The 17,428-nt window shown below is 40.1% G+C and overlaps 1 protein-coding gene across 1 annotated transcript in view; it reads left to right on the top strand.

Moving 5' to 3' along the window:
- Window positions 1-17,428, top strand: part of AFG2A (AFG2 AAA ATPase homolog A) — a 181,716-nt gene that overhangs the window by 27,888 nt on the left and 136,400 nt on the right. The window contains exons 11-13 of the mRNA XM_065736027.1: window positions 2,536-2,745; window positions 13,184-13,237; window positions 13,606-13,685. Of these exons, the coding sequence (XP_065592099.1) occupies window positions 2,536-2,745; window positions 13,184-13,237; window positions 13,606-13,685 (344 nt within the window). The remainder of the gene's footprint in view (window positions 1-2,535; window positions 2,746-13,183; window positions 13,238-13,605; window positions 13,686-17,428) is intronic.

Below are 17,428 nucleotides of genomic sequence, written 5' to 3'. Positions count from 1 at the left end.
AGCGAGTCTCCAGATTTTCTAGCAGATAGAGGCCCCACTTCATCCTCTCTATACGTTTCCATCACTGGCATTGATGCTAAATGTTATATAGCAGGTTCTAAAAGCCATTTACATAATGCAACCTATGCAATAGTCTGTGTATTTAAGAGGGGGTGAAAAAACATGCAGGTGTTTTCTCCTTGGCTTTTTCTGCATGTGCAAGTACCACTACTGGGCTTGCCTACTGTTGCTGAAAGTTGTAGGAAATTTCTGGTAGCTTAATTAATTTTAAGAAGTTCCTACTTCGTGTTTGTCACAATTACTTTGTTTAGGAAGAAGGACATTACTGTCGGGATGCTTAAACCATACATTGGCAGGTGTGAGGGAGCACTGATACTGAAAATGAGATTCAGCCATGATATTTGAGCTAAAAGAGATGGTTTGTAAATGTGGAAGTAAGGTGTTTGATGCATGTCTTTGCTTTCTTAAAGCTTAAATGTCTTTTTCATGGTAATTAAAAATCTGTAGGTGCATTTCCATCGCTTATTGCATGACAATTTAGGCCGGAAGGGAGGAGTCTTTCAAACTTTCAGCATTACATGCCTAATTCTGCCATCTTGTTGCTGTATCTGTTCCATCTGAATGAAAGAGGGAGAAGCTGAGTGTGAGACTGCGTGTCTCTGAAAGCCTTCATCCTTCAGCTGAGTCACTCTGGGAAGGTCTCACTCTTTAGGCTGTGTTGGGAGCCCAAGGTACCCAGGTCAAAGCGAGGTGGTATGAAGTTGTGCTTCTCTTTCCCTCTTCACTTCTGCGCCATTGTGGAGTTTCTCACTTTGCTACTTTTACTGAATTAAGACAAATGCTTTCATTTCATAGAATCATTAAGATTGGAAAAGACCACTGAGATCATCTAGTCCAACTGTAAAAACTAGAGACGTTTTTGCGCAGCCCATTTCCATTTACTTGCTACCATTCTTTAATCTGACTGAGCAGCTAGTCTTGCTGGTATTATGGAACAGCAACAGAAAAGGGTGTTTTGTTGCTTGCTTTTGTTTGTTTGATTGATTGGTTTTTGTTTTTACATTACTGCTTTGAAAAGGCACCTCAAGGAGTATTGTCAGACTACAGAAGTTGGCTTTTGAGTTACCAGTACTGACCTGCCACTTTGATGATGCTCCCACTGAAATCGTTTTCTCCCTGCTACTGGGTTACTCTGCTGGGTCTGATTCAGTCGTCTCTTTGCTCTGACTTCTACTGAATGTTTCATTTCTGTTTTTGGTCTTTTCCTGACCCAGTAAGGGAAGTAGAGGCTTTGGCAGCCCCCTGCTCTCAAACCCTTCTTAGTGGGCGGTGGCTGTCAGTTCTACATAGTCCATTCTTCATCAAGCCTTTAAAGTAATTATTTATTTGAGAACCAGAAGCTGTTGGTTGCTAAGAATAAACTAATCTTTTTTCTAGAGCTCCTGCAGCATACTCCTGCTGTGGGAGACATGTTCTGTTGGCAGCAGATCAGCTCCTCACCTTCCAGTTAACTCTTACTCTTGGAATACTTCTGAGGAGTTGACCTGTGTGTGTTGATCTTTTGTGTTTACTCTTCTTTAATCTTTTTAATTTTCATATATGTCAAAGATAACAATTGGGGAGAAGTTTTATTTGGTTTGCAGTTTGCTTGTACTTACACAGAAGCCTTTGCACCACTCACAAATGTGTTTTTTTTCTTCATCTTAGTAATAGACTGAATTGCCTGGTTCAGGGACTTTCCATTTCTAGTTTCTCGTGTTCTGGTATCAGGGAAATAGGGACGAGCCAAGAGTGACAACAGAGAAAGGTGATACATTGCCTCTTGGTGATATTCTGCTTGTCTTTCAAGTTTAGCTGACTTTCCACAATTGAATGGTGATTTATGTCTAGTGAATTTTTGGAAGAGTGTTTTAAGACAGAAGATCATTTGATTTAGGTGTGTCTTGACGTGTTTAATATTTAAGGTGGATGGGAATGGGTGGTGACAGAACAAAGAATGAGTGGGGGATGTGGGTAAAATTCTGTCGTGTGTTGAGCTGGAGAAGCGCAGCATGTCTTAGATCTGACTGCTGTTTTGGGTAGGACATATTGGTTATCTTTGACAAGTCCATCTTGTGTATTTAACTGAGCAAGTTTGACTACAGTTGAGTTTGAATAATATATATTTTTTAATCTTCATAGCTGTTTGTTTGGTGGCTTGTTTATTTTTCATCTTCTAGTCAAGACCTTAGTGCTCCTGTCATGGATAGGAGTGATGGGGTTGGCAACTGGAGGAACCCTCCCCAAAAGTTGAGCTTACTGAAGTCAAACACACAGGAAAGAGCCTTACTCTGCAGCGCTAAGTAAAACCTTCTTGGGCTCATGCAGTCTTCTTGTAAGTCTTTGAGGAAGATGCCAAATTTTGAAGTTCTACATCAGCAGAGTGAAGGAGAAAATTGTGTTGTGACTTGTGATAACAAAAAGTGTTATTGCCTGGATGATCATGCTGTCATTTTATTTTTATTTTTATAATTAAAAGAATGATCTGCTTTACAGGTATCTTGGTCAGACATAGGAGGACTAGAAGATGTCAAACTGAAATTGAAGCAGGCAGTTGAATGGCCTCTCAAGCATCCCGACTCCTTCATCCGAATGGGGATTCAGCCTCCAAAAGGTGTGCTGCTTTACGGACCTCCTGGATGCTCAAAAACAATGATAGCAAAAGCTTTGGCTCATGAAAGCGGCCTCAACTTCTTGGCAGTGAAGGTAGGCCATTCATTCTTAGAGTTTCTTAACTTATAGATAACAACAGTTTTTCAGTTTCCAGCGGTAGAATCCAGTTGCTCTTTACATTTCTCAGCATTTGTGTTGTCTTGTGAAAAAGAGTATTCCTTTCTTAGATGCTTGTCCCTCTTTCTCTCTTTTTCTCTTTTTCAAAGCAAAGAAATAACGTTGAATAGGGGAGTTAACTATGCAAAAAGTTCTGAAAACTTTTTTTATTCTAGTGAAAGATCTTAATTATTAGCATTATTATATTTTAGAAGATTTTTCATGGAAACAGTGTAATTCTTAAGTAAGTGCCTTACTGTAAGAATTACTTACTAGCTTGCATGGAGATGTTATCGTCTCATGTCTTAGGTTCATTTTTATTTCTCAGGAAAATCACTTTCTATATCATACTGTTCATGTTTTGTTACAGGTTTCTCATGCCCTGTTACTGGCTTTCTCAGGGAAAGTCATTCTATTTCATCATGATTTTGAAAATTTGCAAAATTGATTATATCTGGAGTACTCTTGAATCAGTGAGATGTTCTCTCAGTTTTAAGAAGCACAGAGAAGTTGCCCATGAAACAGTGTAATTGATTACTGCGGGCTGTATGGAAAATGCACGAATGGAAGTTATTAAATAATAATATGGAACTTCAACGCATAGAAAGGAAAAAAGATAGAGTGATTCCACATGGAGTAGTCTTGCAGCTGTGTAAGGATGTTAATGAAGTGCAAGAAAAAACATTTGTTTAAGTGTTTTTCTTTTAAAAGTATCTCCTCAACAGTATGACCACATGTTCTTCTCTGTTGAACATCCATTCACTCGCAAAGCTTTTGGCATCTCTAGCTCCTGCAGAGCTCCCTCCTGTGCCTGTCCTTTCAGTCACACAGTCAGTGTAGCTCTGGGGACAGAGGCGGTTGTACTGACCCTGCAGCCCTCTGCTGCACGTGCCTCCTGGTGCTGCAGACAGGCCACTGGGTCACGGTCACACTGTCAAGAAAGGTCTTAGAAACCTCAGCCCTTTAGAAATGCTGGCTTTCTTGCCTTCCATGAAGACAAAGTCAGTCTTTGTACTCTGGAGTTACTGGTAAACAAGGTAACCTTTTCTTCCTGTGCTGCTTAAGAAAACATTCTTTCTTTGTTTTGCCCAATGAACTGATGCCTGAAAGGAAGGGAAGTAGAAGTTTCAATCTGAAAGAAACAAAGCAAAACAACCTCCCAGACGATTAGAAATGTATGTTGTTGTCATTTTTCATTCATCAATCTTACTGCATCAGTGAAATGCCTGATGGAGCTGTATCATCCAAACATAAAAGATGGCTTGGGCTGAGAGTGAGGTGTCTGAAGGTGCACCAATATGAAATGCTTCTATACAGCAGTGTGGTGTTCCTTCAGGGTGCAGTTCTGAGGGTGTAGCCCCTCAGACTCAGCCAGGCTGCAGCAGAAGAGACTACCTTTGGAAATGCCTTTTATTCTTTGTCAGCTTGAATCCCTTGGCCTGGAAGTGGTCAAATATTCAATGTACAGATGTTTCAAGAGGAGGAGGCTGGAGTGTGTCCAGCCTTGGATAGGTTGTCTGCAGGAAGGGAATGTAGCCCACTTTCCCTAACTTCACGTTTGCTTCCTGGACAGAAAAGGCAACATCCATCATGTACTAAATGTGTTAAACATCATTGTCTGTAGCACTTCTTAAAGCACAACAGGCTTGAATTCATTTCCACTGCATGTGTTCCTGCAATAAATCCAATGTAGATGAATGCAATTTTTTTTTGTGAGCAAAATTATTTTTCTTTGTAGTTCTGTTAATTTTCCCTTCGTTATGTCTCAAATATTTGTCCCTGCAACTGATACCACCATTTATGAAATGGAAGAGTGTTTTGTGATAATTTACTTTTCAGACTTGCATGTGCCTTCCTTCCTTGGTCCCACTCCAAATGAGTGATCCTGATGAAAAGTGTCTGCAATACAGCCGGTAGGATACGTGTGCTCCTGCAGCATAGTTCAGGGGGTTCAGGTTCTTGGGCCCTTCCCAGGATCGGGCTGTGGGCAGGAGGCATTGCTGTGGCGATAGATGAGGCCGTGGCAGAGTGCCACATCTCTTCCCCGTGCCTGAAACCTGACAGGAGACTGGATTCGTTATGCATGGCACTTAGTTGGACCTGTGGATTTTGGAAGATGGCCCTGCTGTGTGAGCACACCACATTCAAGGCATATGGGTGCAGTGAGCCCGTCGCTTTCCAGAAGGGCTGTGAGCAAGCTGGCATGCAGCAGGCATCTCCTAGCCCAGGAGGACTTTGTGCTGTTGTCCAGATGTGTATGTGCAGTGTCTCTCTGCTTTGGCTAGCTGCCTCTGTTGGATTAAGTACTTAATCTGGGCTGTATGTCATCTCCTGAAACGTGATGTTTCCAAGTGTCTTTGGAGTGACTGACTGTCACAGTGCCTTATTAGACGTGGTCACGTGGCGTGGCCTTGAGTGCACGTCTGACTTGTCTCTAACATGGTCTGGAAACTGGGCAAAGTCTAGATGTAATTTCTGGGCAGAGGAGCCGAAGAAAATAATGTGATAACAGATGTTTGACGTTGCATCCTGTTCTCTCCTGAAATCTATTGTGAAGTTTGAATGGTTAGTATTACAATGAATGTGCCCTTTCGTAAACATGCTCTTTGATACTTTTCCAAAACTTTTTATAGCTGTATTTTCATCTAGATTGGTGACCTTTCGCTTTTCCAGAGAAAAGCAGTTGCTTTGCTTGTTTGTTTTTACAATTCCTAAGGGGAACTGTTTATTTTTATTCCTTCACGGACTGTCTTTCTTTGTCTTGCATACAATGTATCTGCTAAATTTACTCCGGAGGAGGTTTTCAACTGTTTCCCTGTGAATGGTTCCTTCTGTTAACTTCCTATCATCCCTTCTTCTAAATCTCTCATAGCATTGAGGCTTTCCAGGGTTTTAGTGTTCGTCTTGATACTTTTTTTTCCCCCCAAACCTCTTAACAAAAGAGCTGAATTGCTCTCAACTTCTAGTTCTTCGAATGTATTGCAGTCATGGATCTAAGCAGGTAGAAGGAGCAAATTAGGATGATTTTTTTCAATCAAAAGTGATTGAACATCAGCCTTGGCTTGCCAATATTTTCTGATCAGGTTGAATTCTTATTTGTATCAGTCTTCTGTGCGCCCCTGTGCTTCTTCATGCTTCTCTTGTGCGATCCCCAGAGCTTGTATTCTTTTCCTCAGTATTTTATGCATGTCTTCTACAACTGGAAAATTCTATGCGGGTATTACACCTGTAAACCTTATTAGGATGGGGGATGCAATTTTTCAACTTCTGCTAGGATGCTGACACCCTTCTGTTATATACTGCTCCTTCTGTGACGTTTCTGCTTTAGATGTGATCTGCTTTTCTGAAATTGAACGTTACTGCATTGTTTCTGTGATTTTCAGGCACCCCCCTCCCTCCTCCCTGTCCATTTACTTGATGATTATTTCTCTGTGCTCCTTTAACAGTTCCCGTGTTTAGGGTCAGCTTTGACTAACTGCTTTTTTTGAGATGTCTGTTGATGAGACCACTGAGATTTCAAAGTGATACTGTAAAGACGTTTTTGGAGGAAACTTTGATATCTTGCTTTATTGCAAAGATTGGGAAATGAGGATAATTTTATCTGCATTTGTCTCACACCTTCATTTGTTTGGGTCTGCTATGCCTGCCCTCTTGGACTTTTTAATTTTTTAGGAAATCTTATACCATTGTGTTGTGTTAAGAATCTAGTGAATATTGCTTTTCTTCCTGGGTATTCCCTTGGTTTTCTGAGAAGCACGTTGTAGAAAAACTAGGTCTTTTTCTCTCTGTTGTTATGGTATCGATGCAATTAACTTTGCTACCAAGAAAACAATTGTGTGTGTTCTGGTGTTCGCCTATTTCAAAACAAATGCTAAAGTTTCCACTTATATGGTAAAGCTGATAGGCTCCATCTGTAGCACCTGGTGGTCCCAGAAGAGCCACAGGGATTGAGAATTCCTTTTGCCCCTTTGTCCATGAGCCCAGGATGCAGTGTACCCAGAGGGGATGTACGTGGTTCATGGCATGGTGCATTACTCAGCCTACTGATGACAGAGGGAGACTTCCTGCTAAATTCAGGAGGCTTTGCTCCATGTTTTATCAACAAGGGTTTCTGAGTGCTGCTTCTGTGCAACGCACAAATTACTTGAATTTACAAAATAAATACTAAGAACTTCTGTGTGCTTGTAATGGTTTTAGAAGCACCATTTTTCCTCTTGCTTCTCAGTACTTCCTAATATATTTTCTCTTAAAAATCAAAACTAAAGTGAGAATTCATGTAGTGATACTGCCAAAAAAACCTTTCAGAAAAGGTTGATTCTCAAAAGCTAAGCCCTTAGAATTCAGCTCTCTGAGCGAGAAACAATGATTGTTGTACCTGTCCAAATATGGAAACAGTGTTTAAAACTAAAAACAACCAAAAATACCCATGTGATGATAAGTACTTAACACCAGGCAAACCTGTGGTACAGGCGATACATATTACATTGCTGGAAGGCTTTAGTTGTGTTGGTTAGGAACTCCAACTGTGCTAGTAGAGAAAACAAATAGAAGTATAGAAAATATTCCTGACGCTTTTTATATTTTTTTTCTGTTACTTAAGAGCTTGGCTGAAGGCATTTTTTCTTTTCTCAATTAGCAGTAATTACAAAAATATACACTGTTTTCAGAGGTCTGATTTCACGTTGGCTTGATTTAACTTCCTGTATTGCCCTGCAGATGCTTTTGTACCATTCCCCGTGCTTGACATGTGCTTAAGTTTAGTTTGTCGTCTGGGTCAATTACGTCAAAATATTTTCCAATTGAAGTTTCCTCTGCTTTTCCCTTCAGTTTTTGGCTGGGGCAGTTCAAACAGATTAATGAGGCTTGGAAAGACAGAGTGCTGTGCTTTGCGAAGAACTGTCACTGAATTTGGGAAGATAGTTTGCCTTCTGACAGGGATTTCGGCAAGCAAAAGGCTGAAATAAAGCTGGGTGGCTGTGATTAGCTGAGCAACATTTAAAATCAAGGAAGCCTTGACATTTTATGGGAAACTGGCAATCATTTGATAAAGCTTGCAAAAAGATCTGTAGTAACACATTTATGCTACCATGCCAGTTAATTATCTGATAATGAAACAGTATGTTAAGAGAGTTTTCTCATGTTTAACATTTTCCACAAAGGTTAGCAATCTGAGGTACATTAATGGCTGCTTTTCATCCTCGGGCAATCTGCATGTTTTGCTCAACAAAAAATAAGGCATTCATCCATTCTTACCATAAGCTTTCCAGCAGAGAATGTGCAGACAGAAAATGATTCAGAGATAATCTCCTGTCTCTGTTTCCTTCCCTCTTTTCTATTAGGACTGTAATTGCAAGGGCTGTAGTTCACCATCTTTTGCCAGCCCTCTCCCTCAGATGCTTTGGAGCCTACAAGAACCTTTCTGTTTTGGAATTTTTAAGGCACCACACCATAAATCTTGCCAACAAGTTTTTTTTATGTCCTTTGGTATTCTGGGCAGGAGGAGAGGAAGCGTTTAAAATGGTGAGCTGGGTGTAAAAGTGCTGGGCCTGGGGCTCGTGGGCTGCTGAGAATTGGAGCTGTGCAGATTAAGTCACTGAACAGCATTGAAGAGAAGTAGGCTTTATTCTTATCAAGCTAATAAACTCTGTTTTATAAGCAAATAGTTTTCTGTAGTGCAGCTTAACATGCAAAGTGACTGGTTTCTGAGTTTCTTCCAAATCAGGTGGTGTTGTGATAGCAGGTTGCTCACTTGCATCGTCATGAAGCTAGGGAGGGAAACAAAAAAAGCCAAAAGACTGGATCTAAATCCATGAAAGCAGTACTGGTGGTGGCTGGGGTCAAGCCATGCTCCTCAGAGCTGGCTGTTCACTCTGCTCCAGCAACCTGGTGAGAAATCAGCACATCAGAGTGAGGTGGATCACATCTGCAAGGTAGATGTCTGCCTGTCCACATTAGTTATTGTAAATGCCTAATGCAGGTGCTAGTGTCTGAATGCGGGTAAGAGAGCTTTGTCCAAGGTATGCATTCTGAGCAGCTGAGAACTGCTTTGACATGAAGCTTTTCTTTCTTTTTTCTCTTTTGAGGTCACAGTTGCTAGACACTTAATTTGAAATCAAGTATGTTACTGATGTTTTCATGTCTGTTTCTACTTTGAATGTGACAAAGAAGGTACTGTACATTAGATATTACAGATACAGATTATATTATATTATAATCTGTAGGAGCAATAGAAATTCTCTAATTCTTAGGATTTTTTAAAAAATATGAATTGCACTCCATTGTTAACAAATGTTAATGTGTCTGTGTTAGAGCCCTTCATGAGAGGTTATGGCAGAAATTTGCAAGAGAACAGACAAACGTGTACTGCTGGAGAAATCTGCAGCTGTGTCTGTGTGGCTCAACAAGCATAAGTACATTACTTCATTGATTGTCAAAACAGTTAAAAAAATAAAAATGTATATGAAGAGAGAGACAGAATTGCCTATCAGTTGAGAGTCGTTGCTGTAGTATTTTCAGGTGGAGAAAAAAAGTCCCCAAATGGCTTTAAGCACTGATTAGAAAATTTCCTGATACTCTTTAACTTTAGGGATACCAGATGTTGCTCTTGCAGTTTGAAACCCTGAGTACATCTGTCATAACAAACTGCACATAAGCTTATCTTGTATTGTAGCCTGTGCACAAAGGTTTTATCTTTTGTGCAGTTAATCTTTCAAGCTTATTCTGATAGTATTTAAAATGCATTTTTTTTTGTGTTATTGAAAAAAAAAAAAAAGAACAAACCCACAACAAAACAAGAAAGTCAATGTGAGAGAAAAATCCACACCCAATCCAAACCGTAAACAAGTGGGAGGTTTCGTGACAGAGGGGTCAAGCATCTTGTAAATCAGGATGGGATAGTCTTTCAACAGTGCATGTATGGAACCTCTCTACTTTAAGTCTGAATTAATAAAACCCAGCAGTGTGTGGTGTGCCTGGATTGGCAGATTTCATACCATTGCTCTGGATTGTAGCTCACAAATTGTATGATTACAATTACAGCACAACTATGCTGCAGCCACTTCTGCCAACTTCCTTCTCCAAATGTTTTGCTGGTTTTGGAGGCACTGTGCAAATGACCAGAAGGAACAGGTTTTATTTCTTTGTGTCTTTTCACATGGAGGATTTTGTATTGCAGAAGAGGACCGAGCGACGCTTTATTAAACTGTGCCATTTGGTCCTAATTCTTCTTATTCAGTATATCAGCAACTTCTAATGGAATCAGTATGGTCACCTCCAGGCCAAAGATGATGTTTCACCAACTGTCAATTTCCTGACTAAATGCAGTTCATGTCATTTGATTTTTGAAGCATGAGAAAAGCACTGAAAGATTTTATTAATAATAAATAAATAAATAATAAAATTCCTGCTATTCCTTTAATGATTTCCAACTGCTAAGGAAGCTTCTCTGAAAAGAGAAGTTGAGCTTTCAGAAAATTGGAATCAGTGCTCAGCTGTCAGCCAGTGACTTTTTGTACCAGCCTCTAGGCTGCTTGGAATATGGACTAATACTTTGGAAAAACTCAATCCCTGCTAGATGGCAACACCTTTTCATACAGGGCAAGGCAGAAGTTCAGCTCAGGTTGGACCGGAGCTAATCCAATTCAATTTCTACATCCAGTTTTTACATCCAGCTTCTTTGAACATTTCTAGTTTCTGTGTTGTGGTTTTAAGTGTTTGCATTAGATGAACCGTACACCAATTCTTCTTCAGTGTGCTCTTTCTCTTAGTTTGGAGTCTTTTCCTTTTATTACCATGTGTAATAATAGTTCCTAGCTGCTTGTAATAAGCAGCATGGTTCTGAATGGCAGTTTTGGTATTGCTGATGAGTGGTGAACTCTGAGACTTTCTTCAAATCAGCTTTCATGAAATTCTTCTTGAGGAGGAACAGGTCATTAATACGTAGCGGCGATTCGCTCAGAGTTGCTGCTTATTAAAGGGAAAAATGGAGAAAAGCTTCAAGTCAAAGCTTACAGCAAAACCATGCATTCAAGTAATTCTCTTTGGAAACATTTTAAACGACATTTATTGCTTTGATGTTACCTTGATCATACTTTAATGCTTAATTAAAAATAAAACTCTAAGCATCTGAAGTTACATTTTATATTAAAGCTCAAAGGGAGTAGTTCTGGTTTTAAGTATTTTTTGCTCAGACGAAAGAAATGTCAGACTGCTTGATGTTGTTTGTCATACTAGAGGAGTACACTGTTGGCACAGGTGTGTATTATGTTGGCTTCCATGAGAATATTGATGTGGATCAAGATTGCTTTTAAGAATAAGGGCGTGAGAGAGACATTTTAAGGAAAAGCAAGTAGTAGCAATCTGTACTTGTGGGCAGAGGGTTCTCAGGGTGTCAGCTGGGTTTGACAGAAAGCTAGACAGGAGGGGAAAGCTGCTCTCCCGTTCCTTAAGGATTTGTTAGGTCTGCACTATCAGATTCTTCATCTGCAGTGAACATGACAAATGGCAAAAGCCCAGAGCAGCTGGATGCTGTCTCTGTGAGCTACAAGCCTCTTCTGCACAACTGGCTGCACACTCCTTGTCTTTGGGGTCCACGGTGCATATAGGAAATAGACTCATATTTCTCTCACCTTGTCTTTTCCATCTTTTTCTTTCCTGGGTTATGCATCTGAGTGGTTCTGTTTCTGTGCAGGTATCTGACAGGCTTGAATTCTGAGGTTGTAGAAAGCCTGCAGGTGACACTTCAACTTTAGGTGCTGCACTAATTGTTTTAGGGGTGAAGGTCAAAGGACGGATGCAGTGCCAGCTGTATCATTGCAGGTTTTGTCTGGCAAGATTAACAGTACTCTTCTTCAGCCCTTATGCAGTTGACTTTACCTGCATTGTGCCCTAGTCCTGGCTGCTGCTCTATCCCACCTGGTCCTATGGGCTAATGGACAACACTAAAGAATATAAGAGAATGGAAAACTATGACATAACCAGTATGCTTTGCTGATGCCAGATAACTTGTGCTTTTCTTATTAGAGTATACATTTTTCACAGAAAATTTGCAAAGGTGCTTTCCAGTGGTACCAGTGTGAGGGTAAAGTCAGTGCACTAAGTGTTACTGCAATGCTGAAAATAGCTGAGGAGATGAGAGACTGCATAAAAACAGTTTGTGCTGCATTTTTGGAGAAATTAATCTCTTATCTGCAGGTCTAGATACAAAGTCCAGACAGCCCCACGGAAGGAGGGGTTGCACCAGAAGCTTTGTCACTGTCAGTGTGTAAGCATACATCTGTCACACATTTTAATTCCAGCATAACCGTTGTTTGAAGCTGCCTTACTGCTTAGAGCAGAGCATTGCCTGAAGGGACTCACAGCACCGAAGCACAGGAAGGCTTTGCAGTTTTCCAGCTGTGAAGAAGGATGTCATTGCTGCTGGTGAAATTATGAGGGCACCTGTTCCCTGGAAAACAGCCTGAAGCCACTGGCTCATTCTGTTCAGGGCAGTGGATAATCATCACTGGTCATGGCTGTAGGTCAGTGTTGATGCAAACCAGGCTGAAGTCAATGAGTCATTACCAATCCCACGAGAATCTTAGTCCCATTAAGAAGCATTATTTTAGCAGCCTATCCTACAGGATACAGCAAAACAGAAAATGCTCTGAGAATTACCCACTGTTTTGCTTTTGGTAATTATAAGTACTGGCTCAAGACTTGAACACTGACCCTGTGGTCTCCAGTCTGTTCCTGGTGGACAGGGCTGTGAGTATAAACAGGCACAGCAGCAGCTGGCACTAATAATTGTGCTTGGCAGTCTCAGCAGAGAGGAGAAGGAATGCAAATCAGTGAAGACACTGAACAGTTTTCTTGCTAGGGATATGACCCTTGTAGATGGGTTTCAAGAGTGCTGCTGTGGCAGCTGCTTTTCTCTGAACCTGTAAGCTGTCAGATTCAAAGAAGTTCTGCCACATATGTGTTTTGGTCACTCTTTTGGTGCTTGGCTAGATAGAAAATACGTTGAGTGTACAAGTAAATTGCTTTTCTGCAATTCATCTTTTTCAACTAGCTTGCAGACCCCTTGTTGCTGTTGTTGATCCAGAAACTTATAAGAACCACTGATGTGTTTATTTTTTTGGTTAATGCTCTTTCACATAAGAGAGTAGGTAAGCTTTACAGTAAGAAAACTAACTCACAAGCAGTTACTTGCTATAACAAATGGAGGAGTAGTTGGTATGGGTAGAAGGTAAGTCTGAAAATGCTCAAATAAGACCTTTGTAGTGGCAAATTATCAACGTTCCTTGTAAGACCATCAGAATCATGGCTCTGGCAGCTCATAACAGTCATCTGAGATGTTAACGTAGTTTTAAAACTTCTATTTTATTTTGTTTTGTAGGGACCTGAACTGATGAATAAATATGTTGGTGAGTCAGAACGAGCAGTGAGAGAGGTAAGAAAGTACAAGCTATCTTGGCATTCAAATTCTTCTGTGCTCATAAGGTTACGTTTAAATTTTCCAAAAAATCTCCTTATGGTTAAAGTTTGAAAACAAAACAGAAGGGGTCTGTGTGGGGTTTACATTCCTCCTGCACCAACCTCGTGATGCACGTCCAATTTAGGATCCAGTAGCAACTTTCACTATAAGCCTCTATCGCACAGAATCACGACCAACTTCTGAAAGTTCTGTATAAAAAGAATTACTGCAAGTCTTATGTCTCTTCTGTGATGCTTTGTAGCTTTTGAGGCATATAGTGGTGATAGCATTATGTAAGAAATGTCAGTTCCTTAGAATTGATTGCACCGTTGTTGTTTTTCTAGATCTTTAGGAAAGCCAGAATGGTGTCTCCTTCGATTCTTTTCTTTGATGAAATAGATGCCTTGGCAGTTGAAAGGGGAAAGTAAGTAATTCTCTTATAAAAATCACAGACATTCTTCTCTGATAAATTACGTTTACATTGTGCAATCACAAATGTATTATTTTCCTAGAATTACTTTATTAAATTTATTTCATTCCATATGCAGAAGAGTAGTGTTTGTGACTTCTACTCAAGCATATTTAAATTGGTTTAAACAGGTAAGTTGGTGGAGTTCCTCCTTTCTCATGTCATTAGCAGGAAGAATTCTGCTGGTTCTCATGCCCTTTGGCTCTTTAGTGTGGTTTTAACCTCCTTTTATTTCCAGTAGCCAACTCCTTTCTTTTCCCAAGGTTGTTGCATTGTCCTAATATAATGTCTCCATCAAGAAAAGAAGATGATCTTATGTTATATAACTTTGGGACTTCCAAAGAGATTACTCATATGCTTGAATTTAAACTTACGTTTAAGCATTTCACCAAGGGAAAAACTTCATGAAATAAGTCTTGGAATTTTAACCTTAAAAAGGAATCCTTGTGCCAATAGCTAACAATCTTACTAAGATATCCTTCCTTGTGCTGATTACGAGAGGTGTTTAACTTTTGTCCAAAGGAGGATTAGAGGAGGTTTTATTTGCTATAGTGGCATTTAAAATTTGACTGGCTGTGGAAGGAATTGTTCTTGGGAATACCTTTCCATAAAATACTTTTTCTAGTAAACAAATACATGACTTTTTCTTGTTTTTCTTTTTCTGTTTTGTTAGATTTGCATAAAGAACTGTGAAATGTAAGCATGGAGGTAGTATTTCTCTAGTTCAAAGGCACATCAGATTTCCATTGCCTTTCTAGAAAAGGAGCTACCTCAGCATCCATACAGATCCCTCTGTATTCCAAGGGGGCCATTACTTTCCGCAGAAAGGGGGTAAATGACATCAATCCCCCTGACATCCCCCTGACATCTCAGCAACTGAAACTGTTTACATAACAGGAGATGACATCTTGAGTAGCACAGAGCTGCCCTGTGAAACCACTAGCAAGTGGATGCGTTTTCTGTTGCATCTGTAAAAGCTGATATGTCTTCATCAGCATCTTTCTCATAATACAGTGTATGCAACTGTGAAATCTGTAAACTTCCTAGAAATGCTAGCCAACCTGTGGTATGTACTGAAACACCTGCCTGCTTATCGTAACAGAGAACCTGCAAAAATGCGTGCTGGAATCAAGCCAATAGGAAGAAAAAAATTTCCCCCTGCTGAAATGTTAATGTGTTTAGCTTTCAGAAACACTGCTTCATCAAGATAAAACCTCTTGGAAGAATAAGATGCAGTACATTTTAATCAGCCTTTTCACCCCATGCCCTAAAGGCGTTGAGTTTGTTTATTTGTTTTATTCCTTTAGGAGGTAAATAACCCAATTTTACCTTACCTGGAAATGTCTGTGGGGGGTAGTAGGCCTGGCACAGCTTGCTGAAGAATGTGGTATGACCTGCTGCAGTCATGTTGCGCTGTAGACATCTGGTTTTGGAGCTTTAAAAAGAGCAGGGTGGGACACACAAATATTTCATTGTCAAATCTGAACCAGATGGGAGGTAAAATATGTAGCAGAGTTCTCATAAAATTCATCTGAAATTAAATGGTGTAGGAAACCAGACAAGGCACTTATTAGAAATGACCTTTTTTTACAGGCTGACTTCGCACAGTAGGAATTTGCAAATGCATTAGAGATGCTAGCGATTTGTGGCCTCTGGAGATCCATTTCCTGTACTGTTACTGGCCATAGTGAAGTTTTCAAGGAAACACCTGTTTATATTTGTCTCCCTATTCCCTCTGTTGGTTGAACTGGTTTTCTCTGTCTTGGCAGTGAAAAACTCTCTGTGATACAACTTTGGAAAAAGATTTCCTTCTTAGCTTAAATCTTTGGATTTTCTTGGCTGTGGGGTTTGTGCATCTCAAAACTTCCTGTGTAGGTACCCCCTCCTGGTCCTCATAGGATGTGTCAAGGGATAACAGTTTGTGCTTTTCTGTAAGTTGTGAGAGTAGTTCTGTGCACGGTTCAGATCTGATATACAGATGTGAAGTAACATTAATTGCTTAATGCTAATGCTCTTCAGAGCACTTTGCCAAATATTTGTTAACCCATTACTACTTGTTTAGATTTGACTAAAGCTTGTGGGTCTAAAAAACATGAATGTTTTGCTCCTAACTCTCTGTAGAGATCACTAAACAATCCCTTCTCATCAGCAGGCACATACAGATTAATAGACTCAGTAATTGATTGTAGCCAGTTGCAGGTAGATCAGCAAAACTAAAGAATCTTCCTGTTTGCTCATTCAGTGCAGACTCTTGTCACTGCACAAGCCATGGCAAACACTGTAGCTGAATTCAGATCTGCCACAGTGTTTTATTTATTTTACAATCTCAAGCCATAATTCTGTAATTTCAATGCTCTTCCTACTGTATCTAAGCCCCCTTGGAAGACTTTCCTCTCTGGGTTATGTTGAGGTGTTAGAGGAAGCTTAGGGAGAAATAAAAATTAAACAAAAACAAGGTAGGAGTGGGGTTTGGATGGACTGACAAGGAAAAAGGGAAGCATGTACTAAAACTGGTTCTTAAGAATAAATGATAAATCTAGAGATGAAAAGATGAAGGGGAAAGCAGAGGTATACAGTGAGATTATAGGAGGATAGATGAGCACATTAAGACAGGAAAAACCTCTGAAAATCAGGAAGGCTCTTGATAGTGAATTCTCCTTTGCTGTGGGTTGGTATGATGGAAGAAGCTAAGGCAACCTACCACTTAACAATTTTCAAATGAGCTGTGTGATGCACAGAATCTTCTCTGTTGTCCTTTGCCTGTGATTAGTGATAGGTTCCATCTGCTGCTGATTTTTTTTCCCTCGCTTTTGTAAGTTATAACTCTTGTAGAGGAGAGACTGTACTAAAGGGAGCCCTGCAGGACCGGTCCAGATACAGCAGCGCATGGAGAGGAATGTTTGCATCTCAGTAATCCCTTCCCTGTTCAGAGCTCGAGTCTCTTAACAGATTGCACAGCTGCGAAGAATTATGGGTATTTGTTATTCCTTGGTATCCTGACTATGTAAAAACTAATTCTTCTGGCCATTAGAGGTTGCCAAGAGGGAAATGGCTTGGTAATTAGACTTGAAAGTGATGAATGAACATGGCTCTGTGTAAATGCAGCACAGACAGTCTGTTTGCTGAACTTAAGAAATCTATGTGCTTTGGAAATGGGACACTGTTTATATAAGTAGGATTTTTAGGATTTTTGGGCAATGGTCATATTTGTTCCTTTTCTTGTTTTTCAGAAGCAAAGCATTTTCCCCTTTAACTGCAAATCTTTTGTAATGTAAGATAGGAAATGTAGGCTGATAGGAAAGATGCTGTTAAATACCATTTTCAAAGCAGGAAAAGAAAAGAAGACAAAGATCAGTACCTTGCTTTAGTGAGTGCCAGTACAAGTTGACAGATGAAAATACTATTTTGGAGCAAAGGTAGAAGTGACAAAGTGAAGGGGCTTTGGTACAAATCCCCTACAAGATGATGATGCTCTTCTGGGGAGTTGTGTTTTCCTGGGTGTTGGGTGAGGGCGACAGCTACATTCTGAAGCCACAAATTCGTTTAGTGAAAATGTCTGGAAGTTGTGCTGTTTTCACCGCAGTCTGGACTTTCAAGGCACATGAAGCTATGAAGAATGGTGGCTTCTCTTCTGTAGTGTGACACCTCTGCTTTTAGCATGGATGATGATCAGTCTGTTTTTAAATCAGGCTGTCTGT

Source organism: Cyrtonyx montezumae, unplaced genomic scaffold, assembly GCF_038088225.1.
Source record: "Cyrtonyx montezumae isolate F1298 unplaced genomic scaffold, pur_monq_1.0 scaffold_2, whole genome shotgun sequence".
Taxonomy (NCBI): domain Eukaryota; kingdom Metazoa; phylum Chordata; class Aves; order Galliformes; family Odontophoridae; genus Cyrtonyx; species Cyrtonyx montezumae.
The sequence above is the reverse complement of the archived record's forward strand: the minus strand, read 5'-3'. Positions and strand labels throughout refer to the sequence as shown.